At 52.1% G+C, this 18,677-nt stretch overlaps 1 protein-coding gene across 5 annotated transcripts; it reads left to right on the forward strand.

Moving 5' to 3' along the window:
• Nucleotides 1-5,253: 5,253 nt before the first annotated feature.
• On the forward strand, nt 5,254-18,465 carry NLE1 (notchless homolog 1). Of its 5 annotated transcripts, none has more exons than XM_073315367.1 (13): nt 5,254-5,359; nt 6,308-6,465; nt 7,148-7,365; nt 7,580-7,659; nt 8,297-8,373; nt 10,971-11,068; nt 12,471-12,663; nt 13,524-13,659; nt 14,045-14,091; nt 14,303-14,505; nt 14,827-14,986; nt 15,183-15,253; nt 16,139-18,465. In XM_073315367.1, the coding sequence occupies exons 2-13, from the start codon at nt 6,310-6,312 to the stop codon at nt 16,149-16,151; spliced, it is 1,452 nt and encodes a 483-aa protein (XP_073171468.1). In that variant the 5' UTR covers nt 5,254-5,359; nt 6,308-6,309; the 3' UTR covers nt 16,152-18,465. The 5 variants fall into 5 exon arrangements, with proteins under 5 accessions (XP_073171468.1, XP_073171467.1, XP_073171469.1 ...); XM_073315366.1 differs by having other exon boundaries at nt 6,322-6,465; XM_073315368.1 differs by having other exon boundaries at nt 6,322-6,465; nt 13,548-13,659.
• Nucleotides 18,466-18,677: the final 212 nt, after the last annotated feature.

Here is an 18,677-nt window from a genome sequence, read left to right on the forward strand (position 1 = left end):
CGATTGATCCTTTGTGCTTTTGTGATTTGAGATTTGTCTGCAAGTCTGTGATCACCTTATGCCCATGTCTGTTGTGATTTCGCATATGTATGACTTCACAGACTCTCAGTTACAGCTTTATCGTTATAGTGGTAAAGCATCTTTGATGCATGTCACATCTTACTGATACGTTTCAGTGGAAGTCCCTGATGATGTGACATTTGTAGTTAAACTGAGGTTGCAGAAGCTATGTACTGTTACAGCAAGTGAATGGAACATGCCAAAGAATATTTACTTGGCACACAGCAGTAATTAGTTGCTGAGTTTTCAGTAACTTACGACTATCTAGGCTGTCTACAAGAGTATATCAGAATAAAGACCAGTTTACTCTGCTTAAGTTCTAAGATGGTAGAAGACTAGTGGTGAGGAGCCTTGTGTTTTTATCATTGGAGTTATTTGTTTAAACAAGTTTTCCTTCCCAGCCCAGCTTCTGAGGGTTTCTGCACTTAAATCATAGCAACTTGTCACAAGCACAGGATTTTGACTCCACTGCAGGATCACGGAAGTTGGCAGGGAAGGAGAAAAAGCTTCCTCAAAGTCACAGTGGGGCATTGGAAGACAGACACTAACACCGTATTTTGTGTCTGACTGCCTCAGAATCCAATCTCTTCCTGCTGGGAAAGCCAAGACTTATCACTGAATCCAAACTGCTGTCTCCCAATATTAGCCATTTACCGGCTTCAGAGGAAATGTAAACTCACCAGGTTCAGGTAAATACATCAAGGAAGAATAGCGTGGAAGCAAAGGCCCCGACCTACACACAGAAATGGCATCAAGTCTTATCTACCAGCCTTCAGGAGCAAAGCTAAAGCTCTGTTGGCTGTTAACCCTTAGTCCAGTGCTATTGTCTAGACTGTCTGTCAAATTAATGCTTATAGGTAATATGACTATTCCTGTCTAAGCTACTTAGCTCCAGCAGTTGGCAAACATTAAGCACTGTTCAAGAATTAGGCTGTTCTCAGCTACTAGGGAAGCAATAGTGGCTGTTGCCTCATTCAGGGTGTACATATATTAATCCTTTCTTTTCTCTCCATAAAGCACTCAGAACTTCTGTTATCCACTGACTTCTAAAGTTGCAATATGAGCCTCTATTCCTGTGGGTGTATTCCACTTGGGCTGTGCTGGAAGGGAAAGTTATCGGCACCCAGCCCGTTTCGTTCTTTATGGTGAATGTCAATGAACTGCAGGTCCATTAAATCTCCCGATGGATCAGTTTGGCTGCTCATTTAATCAGGGTCTGTAATGAAGATAAGATACGAGGAGATGCTCTAGAAAATATGATATTGAACCTTGTCTTTGTTATGCACTTTTAGAAAATGCCACCTCTAAACTATGATGAAACAAATTAAACTGAGTCATTTTTCTTCTTGGGTGCTGGTTTGTGTAGCCTCTTACTCTGACTAATGCTCCCCAAAATCTTCTTTTGTTTGCATCACAAGTCAATATCTAGTTTTTTGGGTTTTTTTTCCAGCCATCAAACTGTTACATCATGGAGAGTAGCAAGGTGTTGCAGATCACCCTCCAGTCTTCTAACTGTGCACTCCTCCACCACGCGTTGGACGTGGGAGACGGCTACTGCCTTCTTGTGGCATAACGCAAAACCAAAGGAGACAAAATGCAGAACGCAGGCACGTGTCCTAAACTCCTGAAATGTTGCCTTCCTCTGCACCTGAATTTCAGGGGTGATAAGGAGGCCCCTTTTCTTAATGGGATTTAATGGCAAAGCTCACTCTATTATTCCCCTTCTGTTCTCTCTCTCTCTCTCTCTCCTGTTGGGTGGGCATCTACCTAACTAGCATGCATTCATTCATAGCAAGTATGCCTGTGGTAGAGAGGCATCTTTGAAAGCACTACCTTTCCGCTGTAAAGTGGATCCTACATTGTTAAATTGAACCCTGCTGCTGCTTTGGAGCCCTCAGTGGACCGGGCACTATAGATGCCAGAGCCCTGTCTGTTCCTTGCTGTAGAAATGTGCGTCAGCACCTGTGCTGTGCAGAAATGCTTATCACTGTGGAGTAATTGTAAACTGCTGCAGTGTCTGAGAACTGTGAACTCCTCTCTGTTATAATGGGGTGTTTCTCAAATGGAACAATCCTAGTTTAGCTGTCAACTATTTCTCTAAAAAGCTCACTTTATCTAAATCCGATGAAGGCAGCTGTAGCTCACAAAAGCTTATGCTCAAATAAATTGGTTAGTCTCTAAGGTGCCACAAGTCCTCCTTTTCTTTTTGTGGATACAGACTAACGTGGTTGCTACTCTGAAAACTATTTCTCTGTCCATTTTAGCACCAGCTTATCCTACAATCTCAAACTGCCTCCCTGGCTGCTGGAAGCCCTAGGTTCCCCTTCCCCACTGCTATGTAGGCACAAATCTGCTGCCTATTGAAAACTGGTACTGTGGGCATGATACAAAATTAATGGGATGTTTAAATCAGAATAAATAATGGCAGGGCTCTGGTTCAGATTGCATTGTTCGTTGTCATTTTTAATTCTTTTTAGAGCCTCAATTAAAAAAAAATTAAATGAAGCTGCCGCAGAACTTGTAGCCTACACTGAAGAAAGGTGTATCAGCCAGGTACCTTGCTCTAGTGTTGTCTGGGTGGGGAGACACTCCAGGAGGACGCTTCTTCAGATCCTATCATATAAGCAGAGAGTTGCAAAGCTAGCTATGCAGAGACAGCAGCAGTCTGGGTGGTGCATGGTGGGAGCCAATGACTTCTTTCCAGCTGGAATGCTGTTTGCCTTTTCCATAAATGCTGATGCTTTTGACACAAGCCTAATAGTTGGGGATAAACACAGCCTAAAATCAAGCTTTACATCAAGGCATTATTGAACCCATGTTCTCAAGGGGACGCGTAGGAGAAGGATGGCCTACTCGTTAGAGCATGAGATTGGCCTGTGGGAGATCTGTCTTCAGTTCCTGCTCTGCCACAGACGTCTTGTTTGACCTTGGGAAAGTCACTTAGTCTCTCAGGTCCTGTCTGTATAATGGGAATAATAGCATTTCCCTACCTCACAGAGGTAGGATGAGGATAGGTACAGTAAAAATTGTGAGGTGCTCCAATACTGTGATAGTAGGGGCCATTTAAGTATCTAGATAGCTATCACTGAACAGTTTTACACACCTGGCAACTTCTTGCAAGCAGGTGCCCTCACAATATGAAACACTAGGGAAATCCACCTCCTTGCCACATAGAAGAATCAAAAAGGGACCATGACGCAGCCGAAAGTGGTGTATCATGCAACACGTGGGCTAATTGGAAGATGTCGGGAAAGAGGGATGGAAATCCAAGCAAGTTCTACCCCGTTCTTCTGAGGGTAGTTGTGGTGCCTAAATAACAGTAATTAGCATCCTTAGGTGGTTAGTAGAATGTGTTCATGTATTTGGCTTTTGCCTCTTTAAGTTCTGTTCCTTCAGAAGTGAAAATAAGTCAGGTGGTGGTCTGGTCTCTGCTTTGCAAAACTTGGAAATGATTCAGCAGGATGGTAGTCTCTTCTGCCGGGAAGGAGCCAGAGCTGGAAATAACAAGGGGGTGGGGGCTGCAGGACTGTGTATAGTGGGGAGCACGGGATTGGAATAGCAGGGTGCCACAGGTCAGGCTTGAGGGGCACTGGTGAGATGTGTAGGGGAAGCCCTCCCAGCACCCTCATATTATGCCCGGTCCCTTCACTGTCGGAAGTCCTACAATTCTGAAATAGGGGGGAGGAAATTAAGTGTGAAATCTTGAGTGGTTACAATTTGCAAACTTGCCTGCGATTTGGGCACTTAGGAGCCTAAATCCCATTGCCTTAAAGTGCTATGTCACATTTGAAAATGAGCCTTAGGTTCCTAAGTCACTTAAGTGCTTTTGAAAATGTTACCAGTATCTCATTGACAAAGTCAATGAAAAGAAATAGCTGTGGGAAGGTCTGACAATAATTTGGATTTTTCTGAGTTTGACAAAGGATCTGATCTTTGTTGTGAGCCAGGAGGGAATGATACTGATCTCCTTTGTGAAGTGCTTTGAGATCAACATGAAAAATGCTACAGAAGCACTAGGTATTAATTTATCAAAGCGGACTCTTTGCTTCCTCCCAAACTATTTAGATGGTTCCTCTTTTTTTAATCTGTCAAAATGCTCTGGAACTAGAATATCAGATTGTACCAATATTTTCTGCAGCTCTCTGCTGAGTCTTTGCTGAGGAGTAACAAGTGATTACCATCAGTATGGTGCGTAATGGAAGAGGGTGGTATGTACCGTCTAAGGCCCTGATCCTGTAACGAGCTCCATGGGAATCAGGTTCTGCCTGCATTGGGTCTTTCTAAAAGATGCTTTAGCTCTCTCAGAAATTATGGACTTGATGCAGAAATTTCGGGGCAGGCTCTCTGGCCTGCGTTCTGCAGGAGGTCAGACTACATGACTACAATAAATCTCTGATTTGAGACCTAAAGGCTCCTGCTCTTTCAGAGGGATGCTGCCAAATTGAGCTAGGCCCCAGAATAGGTTTCATAAAAGCCACGGCTAAGATCTACAAACCCTAGGAGGCAGAGTCTGAGAGAGAGAGGTTTCCATTAAATTACCAAAAGAAATAGGTTTTGGTCTGTATGTTTACAGTGACCTAGTCTTTGACAAGGTTTGTAACCCAGCCATTGCAGATGATCTAAACATGACAGCTGTAGAATGAAGTGAAACTGAGTCACCTCTTTTCCCTGTCCAGCTAAGAGGTGCAAAATACAAAGAAGCAGGGTCACTGTAGAAAAGTACATTGCATTTTTACCAAAACACATGTGAATAAGCTAAGGTGATCTTGGGAACATAGGTGAGGCCATTTGTGGAGTGGTTTAATGCCTGTTAACATGACTGGATCCTTTTAAACACACTAGTTACTACTCATGAAGCTGAAAAACATTTGATGTTTCCCCACTGTCAGAACCCAGATAGATTCCTGTGCCCTCATTTGGTGTGTCTTTCTTTTACAGTCGAGTGGAATAACTAAAATACTCCCATTCTTTTCTCTATTCTCTCTTTTTCCTGACACCTTGCCACCAGATGCTCGGTTTTTAAGGCTGGTTATTTTCTCTCTCCCTCACCCGCACGTTGTTTGTGCAGAAATCTGCCCCGGGAATTTTTTTTTGGTCCTATGTCAGCTTGACCCAGATGTGTGTCCACATCACAGCTGCAATTCCCTTTGTCCAAGGATCGGTTGCTATAGCCTCTCTTCTCCAGCAGGTGGAAGCAGAGCTTCCCGGCCGAGCAGCAGCCCCGGCGCACAGAGATGAGCTCACCATTTCCTCTCCACGTGGGCAGGGCTGCAGTAAACACATGGCTGGGGCTGCCCAGGTGAGTGGGGATTTGCTGGGGCTTGGGGACGGGGGAGGGGGCAGAGGAGGTGTCCCTAACCAAAACCCTTCCAGCAAGAGCTGCTTGCTGGCCCCCCAGGAGAGCCCTGTGGCTGCAAACGAACCCAGAGCAGCCCAGAGGGGGAGCCCTGCCCCATCCCTTCCTTACTTGGGGGAGTCCTAGTTGCTCCTGGGATTGAAGGAGGGCGTCCCTCCCACTGTAAAGCCGGACCGTGGGGTGGTGTTTAAACCCCCCTCCCTCCCGGCTGAGCGTAGGAGAGACCCCGCTGCAGCAGTCTGGGCTGGGAGATTTACCTGGGCAGGTAGCAAGGAGCTGCGGGAGTGAATCAGGCCCTGAGCTTTTTTGGAACCTGCCTCCCCAGCCCCAGGGAAAGAGTTTGTGGCAGGAGGGGGTTGTGCTACAGATGGGAAGCGTTGTGGCCGAATGATCTGAGCTTTGGGGTTACTCGGGCAAAGGAGCCCAAGCCAGTGTGTCCCAGTAATGCATGGGGATGGTTGCGGGTGCTGACATGGTGCCCTTGGAGGAAAGGTCTGGACTCTGGAGCACTGCACTGAGTGGAATTGGGCAGGCTAACAGTGTATCTCAGGTTAACAGGTAGATGGTGGGGCTGGGTGTCAGGCTTCCCGGGTTCTGTACCTGTCTCCGCCAGGCCTTTTGTGTCCATTTCCCAACCTGTAAAATGGGGACAATGGGCGGGGTGGAGGGGGGGGAGGTGTGAGGGCTAATGGCAGGAAAGCATCTAGAGATCCTCTGATGACAGTCCCTGTAGAGATGCAGAGCGTCTGGTCATAGGGAGCTCTCTGGCTGTGGTATACTCAGCAGTGTGTGGGTTTTGCTGGTGCCAATCTCTATCAAAGCTCCCTTTGGCAGCGGTGGGTTTGATTTATAGTCGCGCTGCGCCTGGTGTGGGGCTCACCCCCGATGCAGGAATGTGCTTGCAGGTTGCCACGATGCAAGGGGACGTGGAGAGGCTGCTGATCCTGTTCAAAGATGAGGCTGGCGAGATCCTGGGGTCCCCCTTTGACGTGCCCATCGATATCACGCCCGAGAAGCTGCAGCTGGTCTGCAACGCGCTGCTCCAGAAGGTACTTCCCAAGGAGCCTGTGCCCCCCCCACTGCTCTAAGGGGGGGGCAGCAAACTGCGGGTATCCACAGGCTTCGTCCCAGCCCCATCTGGGGAGTGGGACTGCACGGAGGGATGGGGCTTCTCTTGGCAGTGCTGAGTGTGTTGGGATGCTGAGTGTGTTGGGAACCACTCCTGTTGGGCCAAGGCTCCAGGGGTGCTAACCCAGCAGGATCCAGACCAGCAAGGCTCCAGGGGTGCTAACTCAGCAAGATCCAGACCGGGTGGCCAGGACTGCCGCGTCAGACAGTTGTGGGAAAGTGAGAGATGAGCAATGGGATTTCTGCTGCCACGCCCACGGCTCTGGTCCTCCTGTATAGACGCCATTCATAGCACTGCCTGGGCCTGCTCTGCCCAGGACTCTGACCCCAGGACTCCCTGGATGCTCAGGGATTGGCACAGAGAGGGACTGAGGCGGGGTCTTTCCCATCTGCCCCAGGGCAGATCTGTCAACCACTGCCTCAATTCTGAGCTAGTACATCTTCCCCAGCTTGCTGCTGCCCTGTGAAGGGGTAACGGGAAGCACACGGGATCCCAAACTGTTTTCCTATGGCGGGGCAGGGGGGACAGGGAACAGGAGGGCTGTATGAGCCAGTCCTGCCTAAATCTGCCCCAAGTTAGTGCTTCTGCCTCTTTTCATACAGGAGGAGCCGCTGCCCTTGGCCTTCTACGTCCACGATGCTGAAATCGTCACGTCGCTGGAGAACACCCTGGCGGGGCAGGTGGTGGAGACGGAGAGAGTCCTTGACATCATCTACCAGCCCCAGGCCGTGTTCAAAGTGCGGGCGGTGACGCGATGCACCAGCTCTTTGGAGGGGCACACTGAGGCTGTCATCTCCGTAGCCTTCAGCCCCACCGGAAAGTAAGGGGGGGCAGCAGGAGTGCTGGGGATTCTGGGTGGGGAGGCAGGGCAGCGCCGAATGGCTGGGCTGGCTGGGGACCAGGGCTGCCGAAGTTTATAACGCCCTGGTAATGGGGAGACAGGCTAGGTAGTGGGGTGGGGAGAACGGACCGGGAAGGAGCATCGGCACCGCCTGCCGCCCTGAGCCCAGACAGCCTGTTCCTCACCATCTCAGGTACCTGGCAAGCGGCTCCGGTGATACCACTGTGCGCTTCTGGGACCTCAGCACGGAGACGCCACACTTCACTGCCAAAGGTGGGTGCAGCGGGTGAGGGGGGAATGCATGGGGTGTTCTGAGTCTGTGCCCACCCCTCCCAATAGCCTCTCTGGTCTGCAGAGTGTGGCCCCTGGGTTCCCTGAGTCCCTCCTGCACCAGAGACTATTGATGGCTCTGTTGTAACGCTGATGAGTTCACCGGGTCGCCCCAGCCACTGCCTCCCACCCCCTTTGGGGGAAAGCCACTGAGCTGGGCTCATTGCAGTGACTTGCCTCCCCCTCTCGGTTCCCCCATGTGTGCCGTGTGATCGCGTTCCAAGGCTTGGGGCCTGGTGCCAGCTCGGTGTGAGGAGCACATCGCAGAGTGAGCACCACGGATGGCGTGCAAGCTGCCTCGAGTGTCTCCGGGCCTCGATTCCTGGGCCTGGCTGTTCCCTGCCCTTTGGAAAGGCCTCCCTGGAGGTGCTCTGCGAGTGCCCAGGCCACGGCTCAACAAGAAGAGCATCTGCTCACTGTGGGCCAGCAAAGCGCAGGGAGTCAGACTGGCTGGGACAAGTGCAGGGGAGTCCTGGTCCTTCTCCCCCCCCCTTCCTCCGGACCACAGCTGCCCCTTGAAGACAGGGACAGCTCCAGGATGGGGGGCTCTCCTCACCCCTGCACTCTCTCCCGTTGGCAGGTCACAGGCACTGGGTCCTCAGCATCGCCTGGTCTCCCGATGGCAGGAAGCTCGCCTCAGGGTGCAAAAACAGTCAGGTACTTGTCGGCTTCGGCTCAGCGAGGGGCCGGATTCCTCTGTGTGGGGCCAGACCTGGGGTGTGGGGAAATCTGCCTTGGTGACATCTCGTGGAGAGCCCTCTTCCTCTCTGAGGGAGCCCTCGCCCCCCATCGATGGACTGAAACCAGACTGGGCCAGCACTGGCCTCCCAGGCGATGGGTCTGCTCCTCCTCTGACAGCTGTGGAAGGAGTAACGCGGTTGGGGCTTTGTTCAAACTCGGGCATTGAAGTGGAGAGCAAGAATCCCTGCAGCCTCAAGGGAAATTGGGCATGGCTGGGTTATGATTGATGCGGGGTTGCTCCTGGGATAGTCGTCGCGTCTAGGCCTATGGAACACACCTGCACTTTAGCTACTCTCCCAGGCATTCCCACGGGGCTCAGAGGCACATCCCCGGCCAGGAGATCTGCAGGCTGCTGGGTTCATTGACACGGATTTGCAAAGATCCTTTGAGCAGGCTGGGTTGGCTGGTACATTGTGTCCTGTGCTGCCCCCTGCAGGCAGCTCTCAATGCTGCATGGTTGGGAAACCAGCTCCTGGACATTCCCTTGGTCTAGCTGGGGGGGGAGTACCGGCTGCTGGCACCTGCAGAGCAGTGAATCTCTCTGGAGCCTGATGGCGGGTGTCTTGCTGGTATCACCCCCTCGCCAGTGCAGCTGCTGATTCAACCTAGGTCCTGCTGTGGATTCTGGTGGTGGTTTTGTTATGAACGACAGCAGTGCCTAAAGGCCCCGGCTGCGATCAGGGCCTCACTGTCCTAGAGGCTGGAGAGACCCAGACAGACCTGCCCCACAGTAGGCAGGACAAAGGAAGGGGAAGGGAAGCAGGCCCAGAGACTGGTGGTTTGCTCGAGGTCACCGGCAGAGCTGGGGGTAGAGCCCAGGTCTCCAGAATCCCAGGCTGGTGCCCTACGCCCTAGGCCATGCTGAGCCGGGCTCTGCTGCAGGCTAATGCCATCGGTCTCCAAGGTGGGGGCGTGTGTTTAAACCTGCAAGTAGCAGTGGCATTGAATTCTCTCCTGCACCCGCCAGGGTGTCAGAGCCAACTCCCTGCTTAACGCTCCCCAGGGCTTGTTTTCTGTGTCTGTCACTGGCTCAGCTTCTTCCTGTCTCCGAGCCCGGGAGCTGGGTGAGCGGCATTGAAGCAAGGCCACTCCCCACGGACCTGACATAGTCCTGTACCGCTCTTGCTGCGTTGGTGACCCCGTGGCTAGATCTGGGGCTTGTATCCCGGCAGAAGCACAGGGCAGCCTGTGCTGTACCTTAAAGGGTTGGCTCCTCGTTTGGGAGGCTGCTTGCTTGCTGGGAACGGGCCCCAGGGAAGTAGCTCTTCGCTTGGGGAGCGGCACTCGGACGTGCTTGTGCCTTTTGAATTTGGGTCTAGATGATGTTGCCACCACTGAGAGGTTTTGTTATTTCAGAACCCCAGGCTGAGCTGTCCCTGCTGGAAACTGCTCCTTCAGGGCACAGGGCCTGCCGGGCACCCTCCCAGAGGGGCTTCTCTCCTCAGTGTAGCAAGCTGGGCCTGACTGCGGGTAGCCTTTCTGAGCGGCCGTGCGGGATGGTGGTGTGGTTGAGAAGTGGGCCTGGGACTGAGAGTTCTGTTCCCAGCCTCCCTGTGTGATCTTGGGCAAGTCCTTTCATCTCGCCAGGCCTCAGTTTCCCTTCTGTAAAATGAGTATGATAATCTTTCCTTTCCCTCTCAGGTCTCTTGCTGTGTGTTTATACAGCACCTAGCGCAATGAGGCTCCCGACTCAGCAGGGACCTATAGGCACTGCTGGAGCGCTGCTAACAATGACTCCTAACCCAGTCACCAAAACAACAGCCTCCTTCGTTTGCCTCTGTTCTGAGTCAGCTGGGATTGAACCACGCTAAGAAGAGAGGGATGGACTTCCCCTGGGATCTGTTTAGAGGCATGAGACCAGAGGAGCCTGAGAGCTGCCTGGCCTGCTGGCAGCCTGGAGATGGCCCATTTATACTGTTAACTCTTTGTTAACTAGTTGACAAGCATCTGCAGTAAAGTGCCACTCGGGAGGCAGTTCTGGTTTAAACTAACCCTGTTAGCTGTTCTGCTCCAGTTCCTGGCCTCCCCTGGGTTCTCACTGAGCACATGATTAATGCCTCAGCTCCTTGGAGGAGCATTATTCAGAGGGCAAGAAAAACCCAACAAAAAGCCAGCATGTGTCCCGCCCACAGAGTCCGATAATAACCACCATTTAGCACGTTCTGGCTCTCCCAGCACTCAGCAAGCGTTCAGTAACCCGCTGACACCGGGTGTCGACAGCTGGAGCGGGTTTACGAAAAGAGCTGGATAATTTGATGGCTGATGGTTTTGCAGCAGTGTGGGCTAAGATGGGGGTGAACAAAATCTCCTGCCTCAGGGCGTCACCTGGTGGCTGCAGAGGTTAGGAAAGGAATCCACTCTTCATCCCCCTGCCTGTGCCGAGGTCCATTCTTGGCCTGGAGTATCCGGACTGGAAGGGCAAACCTGCCATTTCCAAATCGAGCTTGACTCTCCCTGGGTTGCACGTTGGGTGGTATCTGTGATCTAGCTGCCTCGCTTGCTCTGTTGTACAGATATTTCTCTGGGACCCAGACACAGGGAATCAGATTGGCAGGGTGCTCGCCGGACACTCCAAATGGATCACGTGGCTGTGTTGGGAACCACTCCACATGTAAGTGACCTTCTGGCTGGCCAGCCTCCTTGCTTTGCCAGTGGGGAGAGGCCTGCCGCTTGCCTTGGTGATGGCAGAGTAAGTGTGTACAGAGTGAGGCTGAAAAGCAGCCAGTGAATTGGGCACCAGGCTGGGAGCCAGGAGACCCAAGTTCTAGTCCCAGTTCTGCCACCAACCTGTGATGGGACCTTGGGCTTTGCACAGCACTCTCATGTCTCCGTTTCCCCTGCTGTATAATGGGGATAGTGATGCTAGCTCTCCTTTCTGAAGAGCTTTGAGAGCGATGGATAAAAGGCTTGGGTAAGTTTTAGTCGCCTTTGCTTTACGTTTTCAAAGCACTGTGCAAATGTTACCCCAGCCTCGTTCCTGGGAGGTGAGGCTGTGCTACCTCCATCTCCCACGGGGGAGAGCGCGGGGAGCTGGGAATGGCTTACCCAGAGCTGCACAGACAGTTGTAGTTAGAGCTGGGATTAGCACCCAGGTGTTCCTGGCTCCCTGTCCTGTGTGCCAATCACTAGCCCACCCGTTCTCCCACACAGATTCCTCCAGTGAAAGCGGCCCCTAGGGAAAAGTGGCTGGGGATGGCTAAGGCTGCGAGTGTCTCCCTTTGTCGGTTCCCTGGAGTGTAACAAGCAGCCAGATGTGCTCTTCCCCAGCACCCCTCAGCAGGAGTTCGAAGGGGGAAAGCTGCAGTCCGCATGGTGTCTGGGCCTCATGCACCCTGCCCATGCTGACTGCTCTGCCCATGCCCCCTGCATCCCCAGCCACCTCCGCCATCTGGTTTATTTCTTCTGCAGGCTGATGAACCACACAAGCTCTTTATTCCCTCCATCTGATAAAGCTCCACCTCAGAGAGAGGCGGGGGGTGGAGGTGGGGGAAGCTGTAGACGATGATGGAAGAGGTTATAAAAATTAAAAATAGCCCCCATGGAGCAGAGCCCTGCAAATTGAATTCCCGAGTAGGAAATCCCAGCGATTTGGAAACATTTAACTGGATTAACGAAAACTGGTTATAAAAGGAGGAGCGGGGGATGGGGAGGAGGTGGAGGATTCTGCCTGTGCTCTGGAGAACTCAGGATCTGTGTCTCCAGCCAGCCAGGCTCCTCACTCCACTCCTGCAGAGAGGGATGAGCAGCATTTCCACTGCCTTGCGCTCCAGGCGCTGCCAGTCCTCTCCTTGATTAGCGCGTGCAGTGACCATGCTACAGGCTTGGTGCCAGCTGTTGACCAGCCTGCCCCTTCTTAGCTTGAGAGCGGAGGTCAAATGTGCAAGTTGCCTTTTTGTAAGGATGCCCTTAACTCTTCTCCAGCTACGGAGCTGATGCACACCCAGTTGATGCAGGGGAAGAGGAGGCCAGATTTGCTGTCCTGCGCCTTCACTGGCTTCCAATTTTCCTTCCAGAAATCCCGAGAGCCGCTACTTGGCCAGCGCCTCCAAGGACTGTAGCATCCGCATCTGGGACACCATTGCGGGCCGGTGCGATAAGATCCTCACCGGGCACACGCAGTCGGTCACGTGCGTGAAGTGGGGTGGAGACGGCCTGCTCTTCTCCTCCTCCCAGGACAGAACCATCAAGGTCTGGAGAGGCCAGGATGTAAGTGTGGCAGCCTGGCGTGTGTGGACTTTGACACCAAGAGCCTGGGCAGGAAGGTAGCTCAAATAAAATGATGCTTCAGACCTTAATTGTTGTTCCCAAAAGCTGGAAATAACCAAGTCGTCGCCCATCCTGGCCTTGCATTGCCTCCTGGCTTTAGCCGCATGTGCTCGCTTTCCGGGCAGAGGCAGTACACCCCTTTGGCAGATATAAGGAACCGCGATGATTGTTTCCAGTGGGAATCTTGTCTGCTCCTTGGCCAAAGGAATTGGGTGGTTGTGTGGGGTGAAGATCCTTGGAGCTGCTTTAGAAACAGGAACTCTCCTGGATAAATGACAGCCTGGCAGAAATGGGTTTGGCGCTGCTTGTTGGCAGGAGGGGGAGTGTGTTTTCCCTGTGGGTTGTGGTACTTGGTAACGTATGCTGGAGCCATCAGCAAGGAGAATGCAGAGTTGGCCACCCTTGACTTCACGTCTTGGGCCCTGTCCGTCAGGAATGACATTGAGAGACAGCACAGCCTTGATCAAAGGTGGGACGGAGAGCCAGGAGTTCCTATATTCTTATCTTGGTGCTACCCGTGCCCGATTGAAGGTTGGGCTGGGACATACCATGGCCTGACCCCAGCAGTGCCAATAACTGATTGAAAGTGGGGCTGGGAGCTGGAACGTCTCTTGGTCTGACCCTCATGCTGCCTGTAGCTGATTGAAGATGGGGCCAGGAGCTGGGACGTCCCATGGTCTGACCCTGGCCCTGTCCATAACTGATGGAAGGTGTAGCCGGGAGGTCCTGTGGTCTAATCCTCGCACTGCTGCTGCCTCCCTGTGAGTCCCTTTCTAAGCAGGCAGCCTTTTTGCTTTCAGGGAATTCTCTGCCGCACTCTGCAGGGCCACGGGCACTGGGTGAACACCATGGCTCTAAGCACCGACTACGTTCTCCGCACAGGGGCCTTTGAACCTGCAGAAGCCTCTGTCAACCCGCAAGACGTGAGCGGCACCCGTAAGAGCATTAAGTACATTGCAGGCTGGAGAGGAACAGTGGGAGGAGGTAGCGTGGCCTAGTGGGTAGGCACATCACTAAGAGTCAGAAGACCTGGCTTCTGTGCCAAGGTCACATTGGGGAGCTGGGTCCCCTCCGTTTCTCTGTCTAGAAAATAAAACCGTGAACGCCACAGATTGGGAATGCTACACAAGCACTGCATTTTGTTGGTAAAAGTGTGACCCTCTGAAGAGGACATTGTTTTAAACCCCTCAAAATGTCCCTGTCAAAATCCTTCTTGAGTCACAAATCTGGAGAGAGAAGACATCTTAGATCCTGCCTTTAGAGATGTTACATGTTTCCTTTAACCTCCCGATCGCTAATCTCCCTTCTCTCCTGCACACAGTGGCAGAACTTAAAGAGAAGGCGCAGCACAGGTACGACCAAGTCAGGGTAAGTTTCCGTTAAGAAATGCCCCCCTCTCCCCCCCGTGCCAGGCTTCCTACCATTGTTGCTGAAAAAAAAATGAATAAATGAATCTCCGTGACTTGCTAAAGATTTCCTCCAGTTTGTCTGCATCAGGTTTGCATCTGAGCTTTGAAAGGCTCAGTCTGTGTGAGCCGAGGCTCGGTGTTGGGGTGTGCTGATGGTTTGTTTATTGCAGGGGCAGGGACCGGAAAGGTTAGTGTCTGGATCAGATGACTTTACGCTCTTTCTGTGGGCCCCAGCAGAGGACAAGAAGGCGCTGGAGAGAATGACAGGCCACCAGGCATTGATCAACCAAGTGCTCTTCTCCCCAGACACCCGGATAATAGCCAGTGCTTCTTTTGACAAGTCCATCAAGCTCTGGGACGGCAGGACGGGAAAGTAGGTTCTCTCGTTCTAGGACAGACGCGATGTTTGCAGTTCGCTCCATGCAGTAACACAGAAGGAAATGCGCCTGTCTCCCTGCCATGGCTGAGTCAGGACCTTCCCCTCTGCAGCCTTGCACACGCACACACACAGTCATTACCTTTTGCTTTTGCGGTTGTGCACCTAGTGATTAGAGCAGGGCCCTCGGACTCTGGGCTCCTGGTTCCCTGCTGCACCACTGACTAACTGGGACCTTGGGCATGTCCCTTTATTTCTCCGATTCAGAGCATGCACGTGTGTCTGAAGCCCTTCCTCACCCCTTCCCCTCTCTGTCAGATACCTCACCTCCCTGAGAGGGCACGTCTCCGCGGTCTACCAGATTGCCTGGTCGGCAGACAGCCGTCTGCTGGTGAGCGGGAGCAGTGACAGCACGCTGAAGGTGTGGGATGCCAAGACGAGGAAGCTGGCCATTGATCTCCCCGGCCACGCAGACGAGGTAGGATGCCGTTGGCCAAGGGGCTCACACTAACCCGCCCTGGAGAGGGCAGAGGGCTCTCAAACACTGTGGCCACCCCCAGTGTCTCTGAACAGTTGGGGAGTGTCTTCTGCCAGGGGCCTGAGGTTCTTCCCTGCCACCGGGGCTGCATGGCCCTAAAGGAGTGACGGGAGTTCCTCTCTCTCTTTGTTGGTAGGTGTTTGCGGTGGATTGGAGCCCAGACGGACAGCGAGTAGCCAGCGGAGGGAAAGATAAGTGTTTAAGGATGTAAGTATCCCCTGGGACCTGTCCCCCAAGAAGAAGAGCATGGCTTCCGTGCACTCTGTATATTAACGCGGCCTGCAAAGGAATGTACTGAGGAGCACGTTCTGTATACAGAGCCACTGGGCCCACCGTCCCCCTCTCGCCTCACCTGACAAGCTGGCCTTTTGTTATGATTAGTCCTGTAGGAGCCCCAACTGAGTTTGGGGCACCCTCCTGTGAGGTGCTGCACAAACCCAAAGAGGTTAGAGTCTAAATACAGTCAGGTCTTTGGGTTCTCGGTTAATTCTGCACAGTGAAACCATTCGGCTCTACTCCTGCCTTTCTGCAGAGCTTGCATTCCATTCAGCTCTGATACACCCGCTCTCTGGTGCCTGGGGACCTTCGCTTGCGTTGGTCTCCTGCCCCAGGCTGAGCCTCTCGCGGCTCTCAGGGAAAGCTGACCTGAGCAGAACACCCAGAACCCTTTTTCCCCCCTTAGAAAGAGATTTTCCCTTGCAGATTCTGGGCCGCTGGGCCAAATTCCAGATTGATTGGCACCCTGTGCCTAGCTACCCCAGCAAGGAGCCACTCCCCAAGGTGGAGGGATAGACATGCATGGGTGGAGGCATAGACAGCAGAATTTAGCTGTCACTGTTGTGCTCGCAGTTGGCCAGCGTTGGGGAAGGGACACCAGAGCAATCCGTCTCAGATCCTCTTTCCACCCTTGTTCTCCCCCCTCAGACCTGTGCATACAGGGACTTGCCCGTGATCCAGTGGCCAGTTAACTGCGCTCACCGTATGAATCTAGTGCAAAGTGCCTCGCTGTGCCATTCTGCCGTCTGTGGCGGACGGTGCAAAAGCCGGAGCTGATGCTGTGCTGGTGACACCCAATGTCCCTTTCATTTGCAGATGGAGACGATAGGAGCAGTGAAGAGAACCCGCCAGTTCTAACTGGCCCTGTCAGTATGGCCGGGCCTGGCAGCTAACTAGCTCAGCGTGGACTGTGGTGTTCCGCTTCTTACACACCACACTAGCTGTCCCTAATTAATTTCTGTGAAGGGAGATTGTAATTCAGATTTAATGTGAACCAAAGAACTTGCCCTACTGCATCCAGATGATTTTGTCTGCAACCATGAGTACCCTGGACCTCCACTAGTTCCGATTCAGCCTGGTTTCTGTCGAAATGACTGCAGCCTGTACTCTCTGGCAGGGAGAGTGAAGAGGGGGGGTGGGGGTCTGGTCATGCTTTTTGCCTTCCTTGCAAATGGAGCCTGCAGGGGCTAAAGCTTTTAGTGGGGACAGAAAAGCATGTCCTTTCCTGACCTCCGGAGAGAGAATGGGGAAAACCATCACACTGTTACCTTGCAAAATTCTACTCACCCGTTTTGCCTGGGGCAAAGAACTGTTTAACCGGTATGTAAGAGAGCCTTGGCCGCCTTTGTTATTCAGGTGAGGGGAGCAAGGTGGCTTTGCCCCTGGGCTGGTAAACTTTCCCCTTGCATATTGTTCACTCTGTTGGCAATAGCCCAACCCGCCTTAGGCTAAGGAGCCCAATTCTGCTTGGCTGTTTGTTCTGAACTAGGGCAGGAGGGGGAGCAGGCGTGAAATGAAAACTGGTGCAGACGCTGTGTCGAGTTTCCAGGTCTCAGTTGGTCTTTGAATTGCGGAGAAGTGAGCACGCATGCCTGAGTGAATCTGTGACCCCTCCCTGTTCCGTGCACATTGCCTGGCTCGGGTGCACCGTGCACTAGGAAGGATGGCGTATGAGGCTGCTATTGTGTCTCTTGTGTCCTGTTGCAGGTTGTCTGTAGGGTTGAGGTTGTCTCTAAAGGCTGTTCCTGTGCCTTTGAAGTCAATGGTAAAACTCCCCTTGACTTCCATGGTGCAGAACTGGTCCCTTACTGAGTTTATCTAGTACATTTCCTGTGTCAGGTGGGTGCAGGGAGCTGTGTCACTTGTCCTATTTCAAAATCCTGTGTGTTAATATTTGTTAAGTTGTTCTTAGCCAACATGGAGCAGGGTGTAAGTTAATGCAGCCCAACATTTTGGGAGGCAGGTCAACCTGGATTTAACTTTTACTTCCAAGGAAGTTTAAGAAGAGAGCAAGTCCAAATATGATTAATAAGGAACAGATAGAATAATGTCAAGTTCTCTGTCACAATTGCAATAAATTTACGTTAAAGACCAAAGCGCGCTCCTTTGTTGTGGGTTGTGCTGGATGTTCAGCAAACAGTTGTTCGGGGTTTTTTTTCAGTCTCTGTACTAAACTTTAGCGTTGTTGATTGATCCTGGCTTGGGGGTTGCTGTGCAAGCCTAACACGGTGTGGAGAATGCCAACAATGGGCTTGTAAAGGGAAAGGAAGAGGAAGAGGGTCCAGTGATGAGGGGTGTAGCCTCAGACTTGGGAGACATGAGTTCAAGTCCCTGAGCTCCCACAGGCTTTCCCTCTGACGTTGGGCAAGTCATTTAGGGCTTGTCTACACTGCCACTTACAGCGCTGCAACTTTCCTCGCTCAGGGGTGTGAAAAAACACCCCCCTGAGCAATGCACAGTTGAGCGCTGTAACGTGCCAGTGTAGACAGTGCCCCAGCACTGGAGCCGCGACTACTCAGCCCCGTTAAAGCGCCGCCATCTCTGCCCCCCCTCGGGAAGCACAAATGCTAGAGGAGCAGACAGCTAGTGTGAGTTCCTGACCTTCCAGGGGGTAGTGGAGCTCAGACTCCCAGCCGCGCAGCAGCAGGCTCTGGCCATGGGCTCCGGCTGTGTGGCGGAAGATTCCAGTCGCAGGGCCCAGCGGGCTCCATCCCCCAGTCCCTCACCCATCCACCCTATCACTTCTGGCCCCCGCTGCTTTCCTACCCACCCCCCCATCCGACCAAGGCTTAACCTGGCTTGTCAGGCCTGAGTAAGTCTGCTTCTGTGAAAAGTGATATTTGTATGTTTGTTAATATCACTTTTCACTGCCTCCCATCTAGCTAGCAAGTCTGCTGCTCTGAAAAGTGTTATTAACAAACATACACTTTTCACAGAAGCAGACTTACTAGCTAGCAAGTCTTTAAAAAAACCCCAATCCCCAAAAAGCAGAAGAAACAACAACAAAAGAGAAGAACAAGCGAAGCACCGTATTTGTGTTTCTATTCTGTATAGGTCCAGTAAAGAATAGACATAACTGTTATTTTTATTATTGAATCTGCAAAGAAAAAAAACCCTATATAAATAAATTACTATGATTTGGACATGTGCATGTGCATATTTATTTGTTTTTCCTAAAATTAATTATTTCAGAAAAAATTGTCTGATGGCCGCACTCTAATAACCTGAAATAACCAGCCTAGACCTATAGGTAAAGGGGTAATAAGGCCAATATTGCTCAGCTGGAAAGGACTCTGCTGTAGTACATCGGGAGACTCAGAACCTAATGGAGCCTGAGGCATTCTGTGTCAAAGAT

The sequence above is a fragment of the Lepidochelys kempii genome, chromosome 17 (assembly GCF_965140265.1).
Source record: "Lepidochelys kempii isolate rLepKem1 chromosome 17, rLepKem1.hap2, whole genome shotgun sequence".
In the NCBI taxonomy this organism is placed as follows: Eukaryota; Metazoa; Chordata; order Testudines; family Cheloniidae; genus Lepidochelys; species Lepidochelys kempii.